Source organism: Scyliorhinus canicula, chromosome 3, assembly GCF_902713615.1.
Source record: "Scyliorhinus canicula chromosome 3, sScyCan1.1, whole genome shotgun sequence".
Lineage (NCBI taxonomy): Eukaryota > Metazoa > Chordata > Chondrichthyes > Carcharhiniformes > Scyliorhinidae > Scyliorhinus > Scyliorhinus canicula.
Genome location: NC_052148.1, coordinates 48559412 through 48576551, shown reverse-complemented (window position 1 = coordinate 48576551; position 17140 = coordinate 48559412). Strand labels below are relative to the sequence as shown.

At 45.6% G+C, this 17140-nt stretch overlaps 1 protein-coding gene across 4 annotated transcripts in view; it reads left to right on the top strand.

The window, feature by feature from the left end:
• myo5b (myosin VB) overlaps nt 1-17140 on the top strand; it is a 299598-nt gene that overhangs the window by 181300 nt on the left and 101158 nt on the right. For all 4 annotated transcript variants that reach the window (XM_038790508.1, XM_038790510.1, XM_038790509.1 and 1 more), the window contains exon 16: nt 1250-1347. In XM_038790508.1, the coding sequence (XP_038646436.1) occupies nt 1250-1347 (98 nt within the window). The remainder of the gene's footprint in view (nt 1-1249; nt 1348-17140) is intronic.

Genomic DNA, 17140 nt, shown 5'->3' with positions numbered 1-17140 from the left:
TATATAGCTAAAGAAATGGAAGATGAGACATGTGGAATTAGAAGCTCACTGATCTCCAAAGCCGCCTGGATTATTGTCCACGCTATGCTTCCATTTGATTCTCCCAGGAGCTCCATCAAATATGTTCTGCTCTGATGATGCTATGTTCCATACCAGAGGGTTCACCATCAAATACATTGCACTGTAGTGGACAAAACCCTTACCCAGGTCCATTCTGTTGCCATAAAAGAAAAATAGTGTGGATTTCGGAGGTCTGAAGTACAGAAAATGCGAGAAAAGCTCAGTAGATCTGGCAGCATCTGTGGAAAGAGAAAGGGAGTTAACATTTTGAGCCCAATATGACTCTTCCCAAATCCTGAAGAAGTCATATTGGACTCAAAACATTAACTCTCTTTCTCTTTCCAGATGCAGCCAGACCTGCTGAGTTTCTTCAGCACATTCTGTTTTTATTCCATCTTATTGTCCATGGTTGTGTACTCATCCCCTCCCTCTCTCGCAATCTTTACAGAATTCCCCTGTCCTCACCTTCTCTTTCCCCTTTAGCCTGACCTCTTCCTGCCCCATCTTCTGAATTTGACAGATAAATTATGCCACCTCTAATTGATTCATCGCCATTTGCATTTTGCCAATCTTTCAGCATTCTGGTTTGAACGGAACCATTTATCAGACCTTATTCTTCTATCACTCCTCCTGCTTGCTCTTCAGCTGATACTTGTCCGTGGCAGGAAATGTGACAGCTGCCTATTCGCCTCCTCCCACTCCACTGTTCAGGCCTCCAGACACTCATTCCAGATGAGAAATCAGTTTACATGTACTTCCTCTAACCCAGGCCATTGTATTCACTGCTTATGCTGTAGATTCCTCTACACTGAGGAAACCAAGAAGGGAGTAAATGAACCTTTTGCTGATGCCTCCTTTCTGTCTACAAACGTGACCTGTTGGGTACCACCTTAATTCTGCAGCGTATTCCTAATCACATCTGTCTATCTGTGGCCCTCTGCACTGCTCCAAAGCAAGCTTTAGGAGTTCTGCAACCTCCTGGATTTCCCAATCTTGAATAACTTCAGAGCTTTACTGTAGCTCCCAGTTTCTATATTCAACAGAAACTGCTGATAATCCCAAGCAGAGCCGTAGTGCTGTTTGTCCTTTATGCTGGTCTGATTTGGTGCTAACTTGCATTTGTCGTCAGTGGAAATGAAAAGCAGATGTGTGTGTGCCTGCTGTGAAAAATCTCTTTCTTTCTCTCCAGTTTCGTAACTCGCTGCATCTACTCATGGAAACCCTGAATGCTACGACACCACATTATGTACGCTGCATCAAGCCAAACGATGAGAAATCTGCATTCTTGTAAGTATGGTATAGATTGACCAGGGTGGTAATATTCCGCAAAACACCATGCCAGGGCTTCGGACATCTGATCGGGGCTGGAGAGGAACTTGCAGTGGAAGGGGAAGGATCCAATGGTCGTGGTCCATGTAGGTACCAACGACATAGGCAGGACGAGGAAGGAGATTCTGCGTAGTCATAGCATAGCTAAGCAATAAATTAGAAGCAGAATCTCATGGGTAATAGTTTCGGAATTATAACTTGAGCTATGCGCAAATTGGAATCAGAAAAATAAGATTAAATAAATTAATGTGTGGCTCATGGACTGGTGTTGGAGAAGTGAGTTCTGTTTGTGGGGCACTAGCAACAGTACGAGGGAAACTGGAATCTGTACCATTGTGACAGCCTACACATGAACTGGGCCAGGGCTGCTGGGGTTCTAGTGAGCTGCATAACAAAGGAAGTAGAGAGAGAGCTTTAAACTGAATAGTAGGGACAAGGGATCTGAATTGGGAAGATGTGGAGAATGGAGACCAGACAAGAGAAAAATATGCTAATATGGGAAATGATAAACGGACCCCGAGTGGAAGGGGTAAAGAGTAAGTCAGCAGATAAGGCTAGATATACAAAAAATAATAAAAGGGCAAAATAAAAGCTCTGTATCAAAATCCATGGAACATTTGAAACGAAACCGATGAACTGATAGAAATAGAAATTAATAAGTACGATCTGATGGCCATTACAGAGTTATGGCTACAGGATGACATAGATTGGGGGGGGGGGGGGGGGATTTACCAGCCAGCAGGAAATTCCAGTCCCAAGCCGGCACACGCATTCCATGGCGACGAGGGATACAGTCAACAGGAAATCCCGTTGACAACGGCGAGGTTGGTAGACCCCGCTGGCGGGCAGCCTCTGCCGCTGAAAAACAGGCGGCGGGGTGACCGGTAAATCCCACCCCAGGTGTGACATTTAGGAAGGACAGGAAGTTAAGAAAAGGTGGAGGGGTGGCTCTGTTAATTATGATAGTCTGTGAACAATAGAGATGGGTGACCTAGGTTCAGGAAGCCAGGACGTTGGGTTGAGATAGGAAATGATAAAGGCAAGAAGTCACTTTGGGAGTGGTGTACAGACCCGCTAATTGTAACTACATGGTAGGACAAAGTATAAAAGAGGAAATGGTGGGAGTTTGTCAGAAAGGTATGGTGATAATCATGGGGATTTTGATCTACGTAGAGATTGGAAAAATCAGATGGACAATGGTAGCGTAGATGAGGCGTTCATACAAAGTTTTTGGGATAGTTTCTTCGAACAGCACATTCTGAAACCAACCAGAGGGCAGGGTATACTAACCCTGGTATTGTGCAATGAGATAGGATTAATTAATGACCTCAAAGTGAAGGCACCCAAGGCAGCAACCATCATAATATGATTGAATTTAATATTTAGTTTGAGAGAAGGAAGAGTGCATCCAAGATTAGTATACTGAACTAAAATAAGGGCAATTATGAGGGAATGAAAGTAGAGCGTGCTGAAGTGAGCTAGAAAATGAAGGTTCAGTGGCAGACATTTGAAGGGATACTACAGAATAGATACATTCCAATGATAAAGAGAAACCCCAAGGGGAGGGCCGATCATCCATAATTAACTACAGAAGGTGAAGATAGTATTAAACATAAAGAAAACATACATACTCGTGCAAAGGTGAGTTGCAGGTCAGAAGATTGGAAAGAATACAAAAAACTGAGAAGAATGATAAAAGTATTGATAAGGAGAGCAAGAACTAGAATACATGAGAAAGCTAGCTAGTATCATAAAGACGGACAGTTTCTATAGATATTTAAGTAAGGAAATAATTAATGGTCTTAATGCTGGTCCAATCAAAAGTACATTTGGGGAATTGATAACGGAAAGTCGGGCTATGGCAGATGAATTATATAGGTGTTTTGCATTGGTCTTCACAATAGAGGACATAAGCAACGTCTCAGAAATAGCTGTAAACCAGGAAATACAAGGGAGGGAGGAACTCAGGAAAATTACAATTACCAGGGAAGTGGTAATTAGCAAATCGTTCAGACTGCAAGCTGATAAATCCTCCGATCTGGATGGACTTCACCCTAAGTTTTTGAAAGAAGAGGCTAATGAGATAGTTGATGCATTGGTTTTAATTTTCCCAAATTGCCTAGGTTCAGGAGATGTTCCATTAGATTGGAAGATATTAAACTCCTTTTTTCAAAAAGGGAGGGAAGCAGAAAGGGAGAACTACAGGCCAGTTAGACTAACATCTGTCATTGGGAAAATGTGGTAAGATATAATTAAAGATGTTATGGCAGGGCACTTAGAAAAATTCAAGGCCAGCCAGCAGAGTCGATAGGGTTTTGTGAACGGGAAATCTTGTTTAATCAATTTATTGGAGTCATTTGAAAGAGACACATGTGCTGTGGATAGAGGGGAACTGGTGGGTGTACTGCACTTAGATTTGCAAAAGTTATTTGTCAAAGTGCGACTTCAAAGGTTAGTGTAAAAAGTAAAAGCTCATGGTGTACAAGGTAACATATTGGTATAGATTAAAGATTGGCTAGTTAACAAGTTGGCATAAATGGGTCATTATCTGGTTGGCCGGATGTTGCGAATGGTGTGCCACAAGGATTAGTGCTGGCACCTCAGCTTTTGTGCAATTTGTATGAATGACTTGGATCAAGGGATAGTTGCTAAATTCGCTGACGGCACAAAGATAAGTAGGGAAGTAAATTGTGAAGGTGACGTAAGAAGGCTACAAAGGGATGTGTAGATAGGTTATTGAGTAGACACAAATTTGTCAAATGGAGGCAAATGTGCAATTGAACATTTTGGCGGGAGGAATAAAAAAGCTTATTATCTAAATGGTGATAGATTATAGAGCTGTGAGGTGCAGACGAATCTGGGTGTCCTAGTGCACGAATCAAAAAAGGCTAATATGCATGTACAGCAAGCAGTTAGGAAAGTTAATAGAATGTTATCATAATATAAAAGCAAATTACTGTGGACGCTGGAATCTGAAACAAAAATAGAAAACACAGGGCAATTGCAGCAGGTTTGACAGCCTCTGTGAAGAGAGAAGGGAGCTAATTTTTCGAGTCTGGATGACTCTTTGTCAAAGCAATAGAATGTTATTATTTATTGTGAGGGGAATCGAATACACAAGTAGAGAGGTTATGCTTTGATTGTACAGGGCTTTGACAAGCCCACACCAGGAGTACTATGTACAGTATTGGTCTCCTTATTTAAAAAAAGACGTAAATTATCAAGGGTCAGCAGGAATGTAAAGTTGAAGTTACAACCTGATCAGATCGGGGAGGCAGTGGCATGGTGGTATTGTCACTGGACACTAGTATTCCTGGGACCCAGGATAATGCTCTGGGATCCCGGATTTGAATCCCACCACTGCAGATGGTGAAATTTGAATTCAGTAAAAAATCTGGAATGAAAAGTCTAATGACCATGAAACCATTGTTGTAAAAACCCATCTGGTTCACTATTGTCCTTTTAGGGAAGGAAATTTGCCATCCTTAATCCGGTCTGGCCTACATGTGACTCCAGACTCACAGCAATGTCGTTGACTATTAACTATGACCCACTGAAATGGCCAAGCAAGCCGTTCAGTGTCAGGGGCAATTAGGGATTGGCAATAAATGCTGGCCCAGCCAATGACACCTACATCCTAAGAATGAATTTAAAAAGCCACAATCGTATTGAGTGGCAGAGCAGGCTGGAGGGGCCTAGTGACCTACTGTGGCTTGGGGGGGATTGGAAAGAGAGCTGAGTGCCATGTTCTGAATACGTGAGGCGGGAAGCCAATTAACTTTATTTAGGAAGCAATTAACAGCAATTTCCCAGGAAAATTGAATTTTACTGGTGGGCTACAGTGAGCTTAGCAGGAAGCAATTGCCGCCCGAAACTAACAGGCACTCGGGGCTGAAATTGGCAAGACTGATATCCGCCATAGGAAGAGGTTTGTCATTAAAGGGGAAGCTCCGTAAGACTGTTGCTACGAAAGTTATTCCCAATAGAAAGTTTCTAAAGTCACTACAGAGTACCTTGCCAAGTCAACAGGGGTAAAGACAGGGTTCTTTTGAGGCTTACAGCGACATGAGTGCCACCTGTTCTGAGACTGGTTCCACAGAAGGGGAAGCTTGAGAGGTGGGGGGATAAGAGGAATACCAGAAGAGGAGCAACAGTTGCAGTAAGCTATGCGGCTGAATGACGCAGCGGGAATAGCCGAGGGCCAGGTGATAGAAGGCTGTAACATCTGCACAGGATGTACAGGCAAAGGGCAGCTTCTCGAACCTTTTGGAACATCCAGTGCCTCCAAAGGTTGCAGCTGTCTCACCATGTGGTCGCAGACTCTTGAAGGATAACTTGAGATCACAAGGAGTGGGTGGTCACCTATTGCCTGTGGCAGTGAAAGTTACTGTGGTATTGAATTTGTTTGCATCTGGATCATTCTGGGGAAGGCTGCAGGATCTCCCAACATCGACCATGATTCCATCACTCATGATGGAATGCCTTGTATGTGAGGACAGCGGACCACATCAGCCTTCAAATGGATGCTGCTAGACGGGACTAGAGGGCAGTCAGCTTCATTTCCATGGCAGGGGCCATCGGTTGCAGGCTGTGATCGACTGTACCCATGTGGTCATCAAGGCCCTGTCGGACCAGCCAAGTGTATTTGTGAACATATGGGACTTGCATTCCATTAGCATGCAGTTGGTGTGCGAACACTGCCAAAGGATCCTGCAAATGTATGCGATGTTTCCAGGCAGCTACCATGACTCCTTCAAACTGAGGCACGTGCCTAAATTGTTCGGGCACCAGACAGACTTCGTGAGTAACTGCTGAGTGACGAGGGCTATACTCAAGACATGGTTTATAACGAGGATTCCCAACATGGAGGCCCTCACGAGAAGCCAGCCAGCACACCATGCCCAATTAGAGGTTCCACTGAGGCCCGTACTCATTGGTCTACATGCCAGGGAAGTTTGGGGTGCCCTCCCCCGAATATGAGGCTTCATACCCTTTACTCTTGGTACCCGAACCCTTGCAGCAGAAGTTGCACCCACAAGTGGAAAATACCATAAGAGTCTCTGATCGAGCAAATCAACACACTGTCCCTCCCAGTTGATCACTGTGTCCTATGACATTCACTGATATCATATTCGCTCTACACCAAATAGTGATTGTGCAATAGAGCAATAAAAAACACATGAGACTTGTCTCTTAGGCAAGGTAAACAGTTTCATTCCAGTAAACCAAATCAAGTTGACAGTGGTACAAAATAAAGCACCCAGTGAATCCCATTTTGCTGCTAAATCTGTTTCTGCGTCGTCTTCCGTGAACTTCTATATGGTGCTAGCCCTGTGACTGAAGCAAATGTGGAGGCACAGGCAAATGAGATGCCCGTGGCACGTATCCTCTGGGTTCCGGTGCCGGTGAGTGGCAGTGTAATGGACAAAGTCTGTCCACACATGCAATTGTGATTGATGGGTCCATTAAGACTCGTAGGTGTGACTGATGAGGCTGTTAACATGCAACTGCGAAAAACTTTAAACAATACACATTTTTAATTGATGGAACCGATTGACCTCGACACTGTAATTGAAAGAAATGGTTAGCATCCGCAGTTGCATTATCAGAAGGCTATGATCAACAGTACTGAAACAAAATGATTAGTGACATGGTATTGAGACATGTATACTGTATATGGCATATTATGCAAATCGCCTGAATAGTTGGAGGTGCCATTTTCCATGAAACATTAGACCAAGAATCAATCTGCCCCCTCAGATGTACATAAAAAATCTGAAGACATCTTTCATTATCTTGACCAACATTCCGCAGTCAACACCACCAAAACTAATTATTTTGTCATTGTTGTTTGTTGGAGCTTGCTGTATGTAAATTAGCTGCAATATTTCTCTATATTTAAAATATCAAAGCTTCATTGGTAATGAAGCACTTTGTGGCACACTGAAGCATCATTAAGTGTAAGTTCTTTCTTTCATTAGAGGCAGGAGTCCATGACAAATGGAATGAATGGTTTGTTAAAATTTTAATTTTGCCTCTATTCCCTAAACCTCATCTTAATCCTCCCATAATGACATAATAATTCACTCTGTGAAAAATTATTACTGTAAACCTACACTGATTCAGTCCATGGCACAGCTTGGAGTCAGTCCAGTGTTGGCTTCAATAACAATGTGCATTTATTTAGCATAGACAATTGCCTCAACGTGCTTCAAAGAGGTGTGGTCAAAAAAGAGGATTGATCGGAAAAGGAAATGTTATGAAGAGTGGAAAGGTCAAGGAGTTGAGTGAGGGACCTCCTTGGAGGATTGTCGAGCATTGCACCCTACGTATCCTATTATACGTAGTGTCCCGCACTAGGATAAAATGTACTTTCAAAAATATGGTAGCTAAAATATAAAATCCTGAATTTGAACCTTGTATTAGGGCAAAAAGTAGTTTGTTGCAATGAGTGCATTCATTTTGTTTCCTGGGATTTTGAGGAGGGTATTTGTAACACCTTCTGTCTCTTTCAAGAAGCAAAGAAGGGTTAAACATAATTCTGAACTATCCCAGAAACTTGCAAGGGTCTATGATTCTCCTGTAAAATTTCATAACATTGCAAATCAATAAAACAGTGCATCACTTGAAGTTTTACAGCTTGTTTTTCTTGTAAAGTGTGCCAGAAATTACTGCTAACACAAAGGTTTGGGAACGGTGATCCATGCAATGTTATTTTTTTAAACTTGATTTTTGGAAGTTGATTTCATTTTGAAAATATAAAAAATCAATATTTCTTCTGCGCTGTAGACTTGTACAAGTTTTATTGTGGTTGAAGCAGGTAGCTATTCTATAACTGTCAGTATTATCACCAGCAATAAAAGTGTAATTGGTTCTATTAGGATTGATCCCAGTTGGTGTTCTCGCTGCAGTGTATGCAGCAATTTCTGCTTTAACTCTTTTGACTGTATTATTGCATAATGGATGCATAGAGGTTAGACACCGAGCATGCCTCCCCTCTTTAAATCTCTTGAGGTACTCTTTCAGCACCAGTTTGACTTTTCTATTTCGTGCACTCGAATAAGTATTTTCAGCTTGCTTTATTATCCATGGAATATTCAGCCCTACAAATTCCATTTGAGCATAATAGCCTATTTTGTGACATCGATTGGGGCCCCATCTACCACCTTAAATCACTGGTGCATTGTGGCTGCTGTGTGTATATCATCTACAAATTACACTGCAGTAACTCCACCAAGGCTCCTTCGACAGCACTTTCCAAACTTGCAACCTTCCCTACCTAGAAGTACAAGGGCAGCAGATGTATGGGGACAACATCACCTGCAAGTTCTCCTCCAACTCGTACATCCCGCAACCTGCCCACCCACCCTGAGCTCACTCCCATAATCTGTGAGGGCAGCCGGATCCAAGGCCTTGGGATTCATTCTTTTCCAGCCATCCTGGCAGCAGCCCACCAACGCTTTTTCAGATTGGCCGGCAGCTCCCATCGAGTCAGAAGTCCCACCTGCACCTCAGTGGTCTGCCCTGCAATGCTTTATGGCTGCAAAGCAGGTCAGCCTGGAGCATGCTGGTTCCACAACGATACGGTTTTGAGGGGGGAGGGGAAGGGGCAATGCATGTGTGAGTGAGCCATGCCATGCCCCCTCCTTACCACCCCAGCGGACCTGCTGTATTGTTTTCACCTGTATCCCTGCATTTATTTAAACACCTTTTGAACAATTTCTACTGCAACGAGCAGTGTCTTACTAAAAATAATTATTTTATTTGAAGCTAATCTTGTCAGCTGATTTTATGTTGAAAAGCTCAATGAGATGGATTCCTGTGGCAAAGCAAATTTCCCAACCTTTATGCAATCCATCGCGTTTTCATTGCTGGAGGGAAGTGTACAGTGCCCAGGGATCAATATTGGGATCGCTGCTTTCCTTGAACTTTATTAGTGACCTTGCGTGGGTAGGGTACAATTTCAGGATTTGAGGATAACCCAAAACTTTGAAGTATTGTGAACAATGCGAAGGATACTGATAGACTCCCAGAAGTTGATGAAATGGGTGGACATGTGGCAGATTAAATGTAATACAGTAAAATGTGAAGTGATATACTCTGGTAGGCAATATAAAATAAAGGGTACAATTCCAAAGGGGCTGCAGGAACAGAGGGACCAGGGGTATATGGATACAAATCATTGAAGGTGTTGGAGCAAGTTGATGAAATAATTAATACGACAGGAGGAATCTTGATTTTTATAGATAGAGTACAAAAGGGAGGAGGTTGTTGTGAACCTTTCTAGGACACTGGTTTGGCCTCAACGAGAGTGTCCGATTCTGAACACCACACCCCAGAAGGACTTAAAGAAATTGTAGAGGGTGCAGAAATGATTTGCAAGCATGGTTCCAGAAATGAGGGGCTGGATTCTCCGCCGGGGCAAGCTCGGCTTTGCCGGCAGCCCGGGGGTTTACCGAAGGCGTGGGGCTGTCCCACAATGGGAAAACCCATTGACCAGCCAGCGTAACGGAACATCCTGCCGGCGTGCTGAAACAGAAGTGTGGCGGGACGGAGAATCCAGCCCGAGTGACTTGAAGCTACGTTGGGAGATTTGATGGAGATGCTCCAAGTCATCAGAAATCTGGAAAGATTTAATGGCGAGAAACTGTTCCCATTGATGGTATAATATAATATATAAGTTGATAATTTACTCCTTTGGCAGCGCCTTCCAAGCAGATGCATGGGAACACCACCACCTGCAAATTCCCCTCCAAGCCACCCACTATCCTGACTTGGAAATATAACGCCATTTCTTCACTGTCCCGATGTCAAAATCCTGGAACTCCCTCCCTAACAGCACTGTGGATGTACCTGCACCACAAGGACTGCAACAGTCCCAGAAGCCGGCTCAACACCACCTTCTCAATTAGGGATCGGCAATAAATGTTGGTCTCGCGGGAGTTGTTGGGGGGGGGGGGGGGGGGAGTTTCCCCCCCTTATCAGGACGCCATTTTTATGTCTCCCTGCTCTGAGGAGCTCCGCTCGCATTCCCCGCTGAGGCCTCCGATCTACCCGGATGTACATTAGATAACATGCTGTTTCTCGGTGCTCTGAGCACCGGGAAACACCCGGCTATTTGTGTGTTATGGGACTTTGTTTCCCCATTTAGGTCAATCATGCCCATCGTCAACCATTTCTACCGCAAATTTGCAGTTCGAAGAAACATTCTTGCATCAATTTAATTTTCATTTTTGCAGAACAATTCATGTCTTATTGTCCTTCTTTGTCATGTTATTAGATGAGTAGCTGCAAAGGGCAGCACGGTAGCATGGTGGTTAGCATAAATGCTTCACAGCTCCAGGGTCCCAGGTTCGGTTCCCGGCTGGGTCACTGTCTGTGCGGAGTCTGCACGTCCTCCCAGTGGGTTTCCTCCGGGTGCTCTGGTTTCCTCCCACAGTCCAAAGATGTGCGGGTTAGGTGGATTGGCCATGCTAAATTGCCCGTAGTGTCCTAAAAAGTAAGGTTAAGGGGCGGGGGGAGTTGTTGGGTTACGGGTATAGGGTGGATACGTGGGTTTGAGTAGGGTGATCATTGCTCGGCACAACATCGAGGGCTGAAGGGCCTGTTCTGTGCTGTACTGTTCTATGTTCTAAGGGTGTCAATGCATGATCACCTAATCCTGATGCGTTGGTAGGAAAAGGAATTAAAAAGGCTAAAGGATGTTGGTCTTCATTAAATATCAAAGTGAGGAATGAGCCCTGATCAGATTGCAGGCTCGGATTTTCATCAATGAGGCAGGTTGCGGTGCTTGTGAAAATCCCCAGCTTCACCTGCCTGCCTTAAGAGAAAGTACCACTAAATGTGGGATCTTCCTCGCCAGGAGAGAGGGGATGGGTTATGTGTGGCCTGCAGGTGGGCCAGCCAATCCGGGAAGAAGGTCAGAGAGAACCACGGGCTGCCAAGGCAGACTATTTAAAAGGTTTGTCCCAATTAAAATAAGACTCTCCAGTCCTCGTAAGGGGCTGATTTAGCTCACTCAGCTAAATCGCTGGCTTTTAAAGCAGGCCAGCAGCGCGGTTCGATTCCCGTACCAGCCTCCCCGGACAGGCGCCGGAATGTGGTGACTAGGGGCTTTTCACAGTAACTTCATTGAAGCCTACTCGTGACAATAAGCGATTTTCATTTCATTTCATTTTCATCTCTCACTGTCCTTCACCCCATCCAATCCCCCATGCCAAAGTGTGCACCCCACCCACTTCTGATGGTCCCTCATGGCCCCCAAGCTGAAGAAAGCCACCCTCGACAGCCCTTATGGCCCCTTGACCCCATATCCCAAGCTATGCAACTTCCATGTCCGTTTAATCACTATACACCGTATAGAAGCAATAATGGGCTATTATGTTTAAATAAATAAACATTGTGAAATTGACAGCAGAGATCACAGAGCCAGAGCTGTCAATCAAGCAATGTTTTCTCTGGAACTCAGGGGCGGGATTCTCCGAAGCTGCGTCGGGTCAGAGAATCGCCGGGGGGGGGGGGGTGCCCGAATACCGCCACACCGTTCCGTCAGCAAGCCGCCAGCGTGGTCTCCACAGCGCCGGTCTGGGGGTTGTTTCAAGCGGCCCTCGTGGCGATTCTCCTTGCTCGATGGCCCGAGTCCCGCTGTCTTCGTTCGCATGTGGTCCTACCCAATGGGACCTCGGCTTTCTGGCTGAGGGGGCCGTCCTGGTTGGGGGGGGGCGGGTGGGAGCCTCCACGGCGGCCAGTCCCACGGTCGGCGGCTACCGTTTGGCAGCACGCTCATTCCGGGTGGGGGGGGCTGGCTGGCTATGTTCCTCCGCGCCTGTAGGGCTCCTCCATATTGCCCGGGTGCCGGAGTGGAGACGGCCGTGGCACGCATGCACGGAACAGCGTACAGCCATCTGAAGCCGTTCTAGCCCCCAAGGAAGGGGAGAATGACTGGGCCTGGAGGCCCATTGACGCCGGTGTCAACACTTATAGAATTTTATAGAATCATAGAATTTACAGTGCAGAAGGAGGCCATTCAGCCCATCAAGTCTGCACCGGCTCTTGGAAAGAGCACTCTACCCAAGGTCAACAACTCCACCCTATCCCCATAACCCAGTAACCCCACCCAACACTAAGGGCAATTTATCATGGCCAATCCACCTAACCTGCACATCTTTGGACTGTGGGAGGAAACTGGAGCACCGGGAGGAAACCCACGTACACACGGGGAGGATGTGCAGACACCGCACAGACAGTGCCAAGCCGGAATCGAACCTGGGACCCTGGAGCTGTGAAGCCATTCTGCTATCCACAATGCTACCGTGCTTCCCCATTGGCCGGGACTTCGGAGAATCCCAGCACCGGTGTTTTCATACTCTAATGGATTTCTAGGCTCTCAGCCAAGCAGTGTGTGCAATGGGCCTGGAAGTGTTATAGACGGGCAGGGGGGAGCGTCAGGACCCATAAGAGGGGACCCTTACACGATCACAGAATTGTTATTGGCACGGGCACACGAGACACCATAGGGGTTGTTTGGGGGGGGGGCCATACCTTGGCATGTGGGCATAAGGGGCCATGCAAGGTGGTCAGGGAGGATATACCTTTGCATGGAAGGGGCATGAAGAGGACCATTTGAATTTCCCTGCTCAAAGATCCCCTCACACTGACTATCATTTACTGAGGGGCTGTGACTCACGAGTCCTTTAAAATCTGAAGTGACTCCATGAAAATTGTAGAGGGCCAGGACATCCCTAACCCCACAATGGAGCTGGCCAGGAGTGGGGGTGGGGGGATTGTGATCTGAACAGCCCGCACCCTGACAGGGCATTTCTGAAAATCTTTCAGCCCGGGAATAGGTTTGGGAATCCTGCAATAGGGCCTCATCAGCCATTTTTGAAGTGCTCCTAAGACATCCTGAGAGGTGAAAATCCAAACCATTATGTTCAGTTTTGGGTTGAAATTTTCAGGAAAGGTATATTTGCCTTGCAAAGCAGGTTCACCGGAATGATAACAGAGCTTAATGGGTTAAGTTAAGAGAGCTGATTGCATAAACCTGGTTTGCAATCCCTAGAGTGTAGAAGATTGAGTGGTGTTTAATCGAGGTGTTGAAAGTAATTAAGAGATTCACTCAGGTAGATACAGCGGACCTATTTCCTCTGGTGGGCAAATTTAAAATGAGAACCCGTAATATTAGATTCAGAAAGCATCTCACACAAAACCGTATGTACTGTGTATATTTTATTTTTACTGTGTAATGGTATAAATTAAATTAATGAATGTTGTTCGACTGCTTTGCACATCCTGATTTTTATTCCAATGGAATTAAAATTCAAGAGAGATCTAAATTGGACTGTCAACTCGCTATCACCCTTGTTTATGTTATCATACGCAATCAAAATTTGAAGCTCCCTTTGAGAAGGCCATGGCTGTGGATCAACTGAAAACTGCAAGGCTCAGTGATATATTTTCATTAGATAAAGTGTGCCAAGGGCTCTGGTTTTAAAGACGGTAAAAGGAGATGGAATAAAAATTGGAAGTGATCAAGTTGTTGAGCCTGCGGGCTGATAAATCCCCCAGTCCAGATGGAGCTCCTCGTGGATAATGAAATAGTTGATGCATTGGTTTTAATTTTCCAAAACGCGTTGGATTCAAGGAAGATTCCATTTGATTGGAAGATAGCAAATTTACTCAAAAAGGGAGGTGGAGAGAAAGCATGGGTACAGGCCAGTTAACCTAACATCTGTTGCAGGGAAAATGTCAGAAACCATTCTTAAAGACGTTATAGCAGGGCACTTGGGAAAACTCAAGGCAATCAGGCAGAGTTAACCTGGTTTTGTGAAAGGGAAATCGTGTTTAACCAACTTAATGCAGTTCTTTGAAGGCATCACGTGTGCTGATGATAAAGGGGAATCAGTGGATGTGCTGTACTTAGATTTTCAGAAGGCATTTCACAAGGTGCCACGTCAACGATTATTGTGTAAAATAAAAGCTCGTGGTGTAGGGAGAACATTTTGGCACGACCTGAAGATTGGCCAGTGAACAAGAAACAAGTTGGGGTATAAATGGGTTTTTTTCTGGTTGGTAGAATGTGACAAGTGATGTACCACAAGGATCAGTGCTGGGGCCTCAACCTTTTACAATAAATGACTTGGCTGAAAGGACTGAAGTATGATTGATGAATTTGCTGATGATACAAAGCTAGGTAGGCAAGTAAATTGTGAAGATGACATAAGGAGGCTGCATAGGGATATAGGTAGATTATCTGAGTGGACAAAAATCTGGCATAATGTGGGTAAATGTGCAATTGTCCGTTTTGGCAGAAGAATAAAAACGAAACTCGATTTCTAAATGGTGAGAGGTTGCAGAACACTGAAGTGCAAAAGGATCTGAGTGTTCTAGTTCATGAATCATAAATGTTCAGCACAGAAAGTATTTAGAACGTTATTGTGTATTGTGAGGTGGATTGAAGCTTATGGGTGGGGTTTACGAGTCGCGTTGCTCCCGAATAGCAGTGTGCGTGGCACAAAGTGACCGGTAGATGCCGGGAGATCCCACTTCTGGGATCTACTCGGCTTGCCACTTGCGTGGGATCTAACGCAAATGTCGCAGGATCACTTCCTGGCCAATGTGCATATTAGTGTGAGACAGCTAGACTCATTCTAATATGCGTTCCTGAGATCTAACCAAGGCATGGAATCTATCTCCCTGGCAGTGGAGACCTCGGGCGAGCGCCGTTCAGTCTCTATAAACGGGGACCAGACAGAATGGCACGCGTGTGGGTCTCCCAGAGGATTGGAGACTTCCAGGTGCATACCCTCCAGGCAGGGTGGCACCCTGGCAACTGGCAGTACCTTCTGGGTGAAAGCCTGGCACTGTCAAAGCACCCAGGTGGCACTGCCAGCTGTTGGGGGCTCTGCCTGGGTGCTAAGCTGGCCTTTGTTTGCGTGATGGTGATCAGGCACGTGTATTCTGTTCATGGGTTTTGGGGAGGGGAGGGGGGGGGGTGTTAGGGGACTCCTTATAATGAGTTCAGGCTTTGGGGGGGTTGCTTCAGAGGCCCCGATCTTTCGCTGCACTGAGGAGTTCCGCCAAGCAGAGCTCCTCAGTGTAGAAAAGGAGGCTAAGTGCGGCCTCATCGTGGAGTTCCCTGCTGAGGCCCCTGATCTATTGGATGGGTGTTGGTTTGCGGGGTGTTTCTCGGCACTTTGAGAGGCAGGAAATACCCAGCTAATCTCGTGCCAAGGGACTCTGTCCCCATTCAGGTAGATCGTGCCCTGTAGTTCAGTTGCACAGGGCATTGGTGAGACCACATCTGGAGTATTGTCCACAGTATTGGGTGGCATAGTAGCACAGTGGGTAGCACTGTTGCTTCACAGCTCTAGGGTCACAGGTTTGATTCCTGGCTTGGGTCACTGTCTGTGTGGAGTCTGCACATTCTCCCCGTGTCTGCGTGGGTTTCCTCCGGGTACTCCGGTTTCCTCCTACAAGTCCCGAAAGACGTGCTGTTCGATGAATTGGACATTCTGACTTCTTCCTCTGTGTAACTGAACTGGCGCTGGAATGTGGCGACTAGGGGATTTTCACAGTAACTTCATGGCAATGTTAATGAAAACCTACTTGTGACAATAAAGATTATTAAAAATTAAGTATTGGTCTCCTTATTTAAGGAAAGATGTATATGCGTTGGAAGCAGTTCAGATAAGATTTACTAGACTAATACCAGAAGTGGGCAGGTTGTCCTACGAGGAAAGGTTGGAGAGGTTAGGTTTGTATCCACATGGACGGTGCAGTGGTTTGCACTGCTGTTTCACGACGCCGAGATCCCAGGTTCGATCACGGCTCTGGGTCACTGTCCGTGTGGAGTTTGCACATTCTCCCCATATTTGCGTGGGTTTCGCTGCCACAACTCAAAAGATGAGCAGGCTTGGTGGATTGGTCACACTAAAAAAATGAAGTTGGTACTCTAAATTTATTTTTAAAAAAGGTTTGTATCCACTAGAATTCAGAAGAGTAAGAAGTGACTTGATTGAAAACCTTTAAGACACTGCAGGGTCTTGACTGGGTGGATGTAGGGAAGATGTTTCCTCTTGTCGGAGAACCTAGAACTAGGGGTAACTGTTTAAAAATAAGATGCCACTCGCTTAAGACCAAGATGGGAAGAAATGTTTTTCTTTCAAACCGTTGTGACTCTCTGGAACTCTTTTCCTCAAAAAGCAATGCAGGCAGTGTCTTTGAGTATTTTTACAGCAGAGCTATCTAGATTTGTTTTATAAATTTGGAGTACCCAATTTTTTTTTTTCCCAATTAAGAGGCAATTTAGCGTGGCCAATCCACCTAACCTGCACATCTTTGGGTTGTCGGGGTGAAACCCACGCAGACACGGGGAGAATGCAAACTCCACACAGACAGTGACCCGGGGCCGGGATTCGAACCCGGGTCCTCAGTGCCGCAGTCCCAGTGCTAACCACTGTGCCACTCGGGGCTGGTTTAGCACAGTGGGCTTAACAGCTGGCTTGTAATGCAGAACCAGGCCAGCAGCGCGGGCACAATTCCCATACCAGCCTCCCTGAACAGGCGCCAGAATGTGGCGAGTAGGGGCTTTTCACAGTAATTTCATTGAAGCCTACTTGGGACAATAAGCGATTATTATTATTACATGCCGCCCTAGCAACTAGATTTTTGATAAGGGGGTGATGGGGTAGGCAGGAATGTGAGGTTGAAGTTGCAATCAGATCAGCCACGATCTTATTGAATGGCGGGG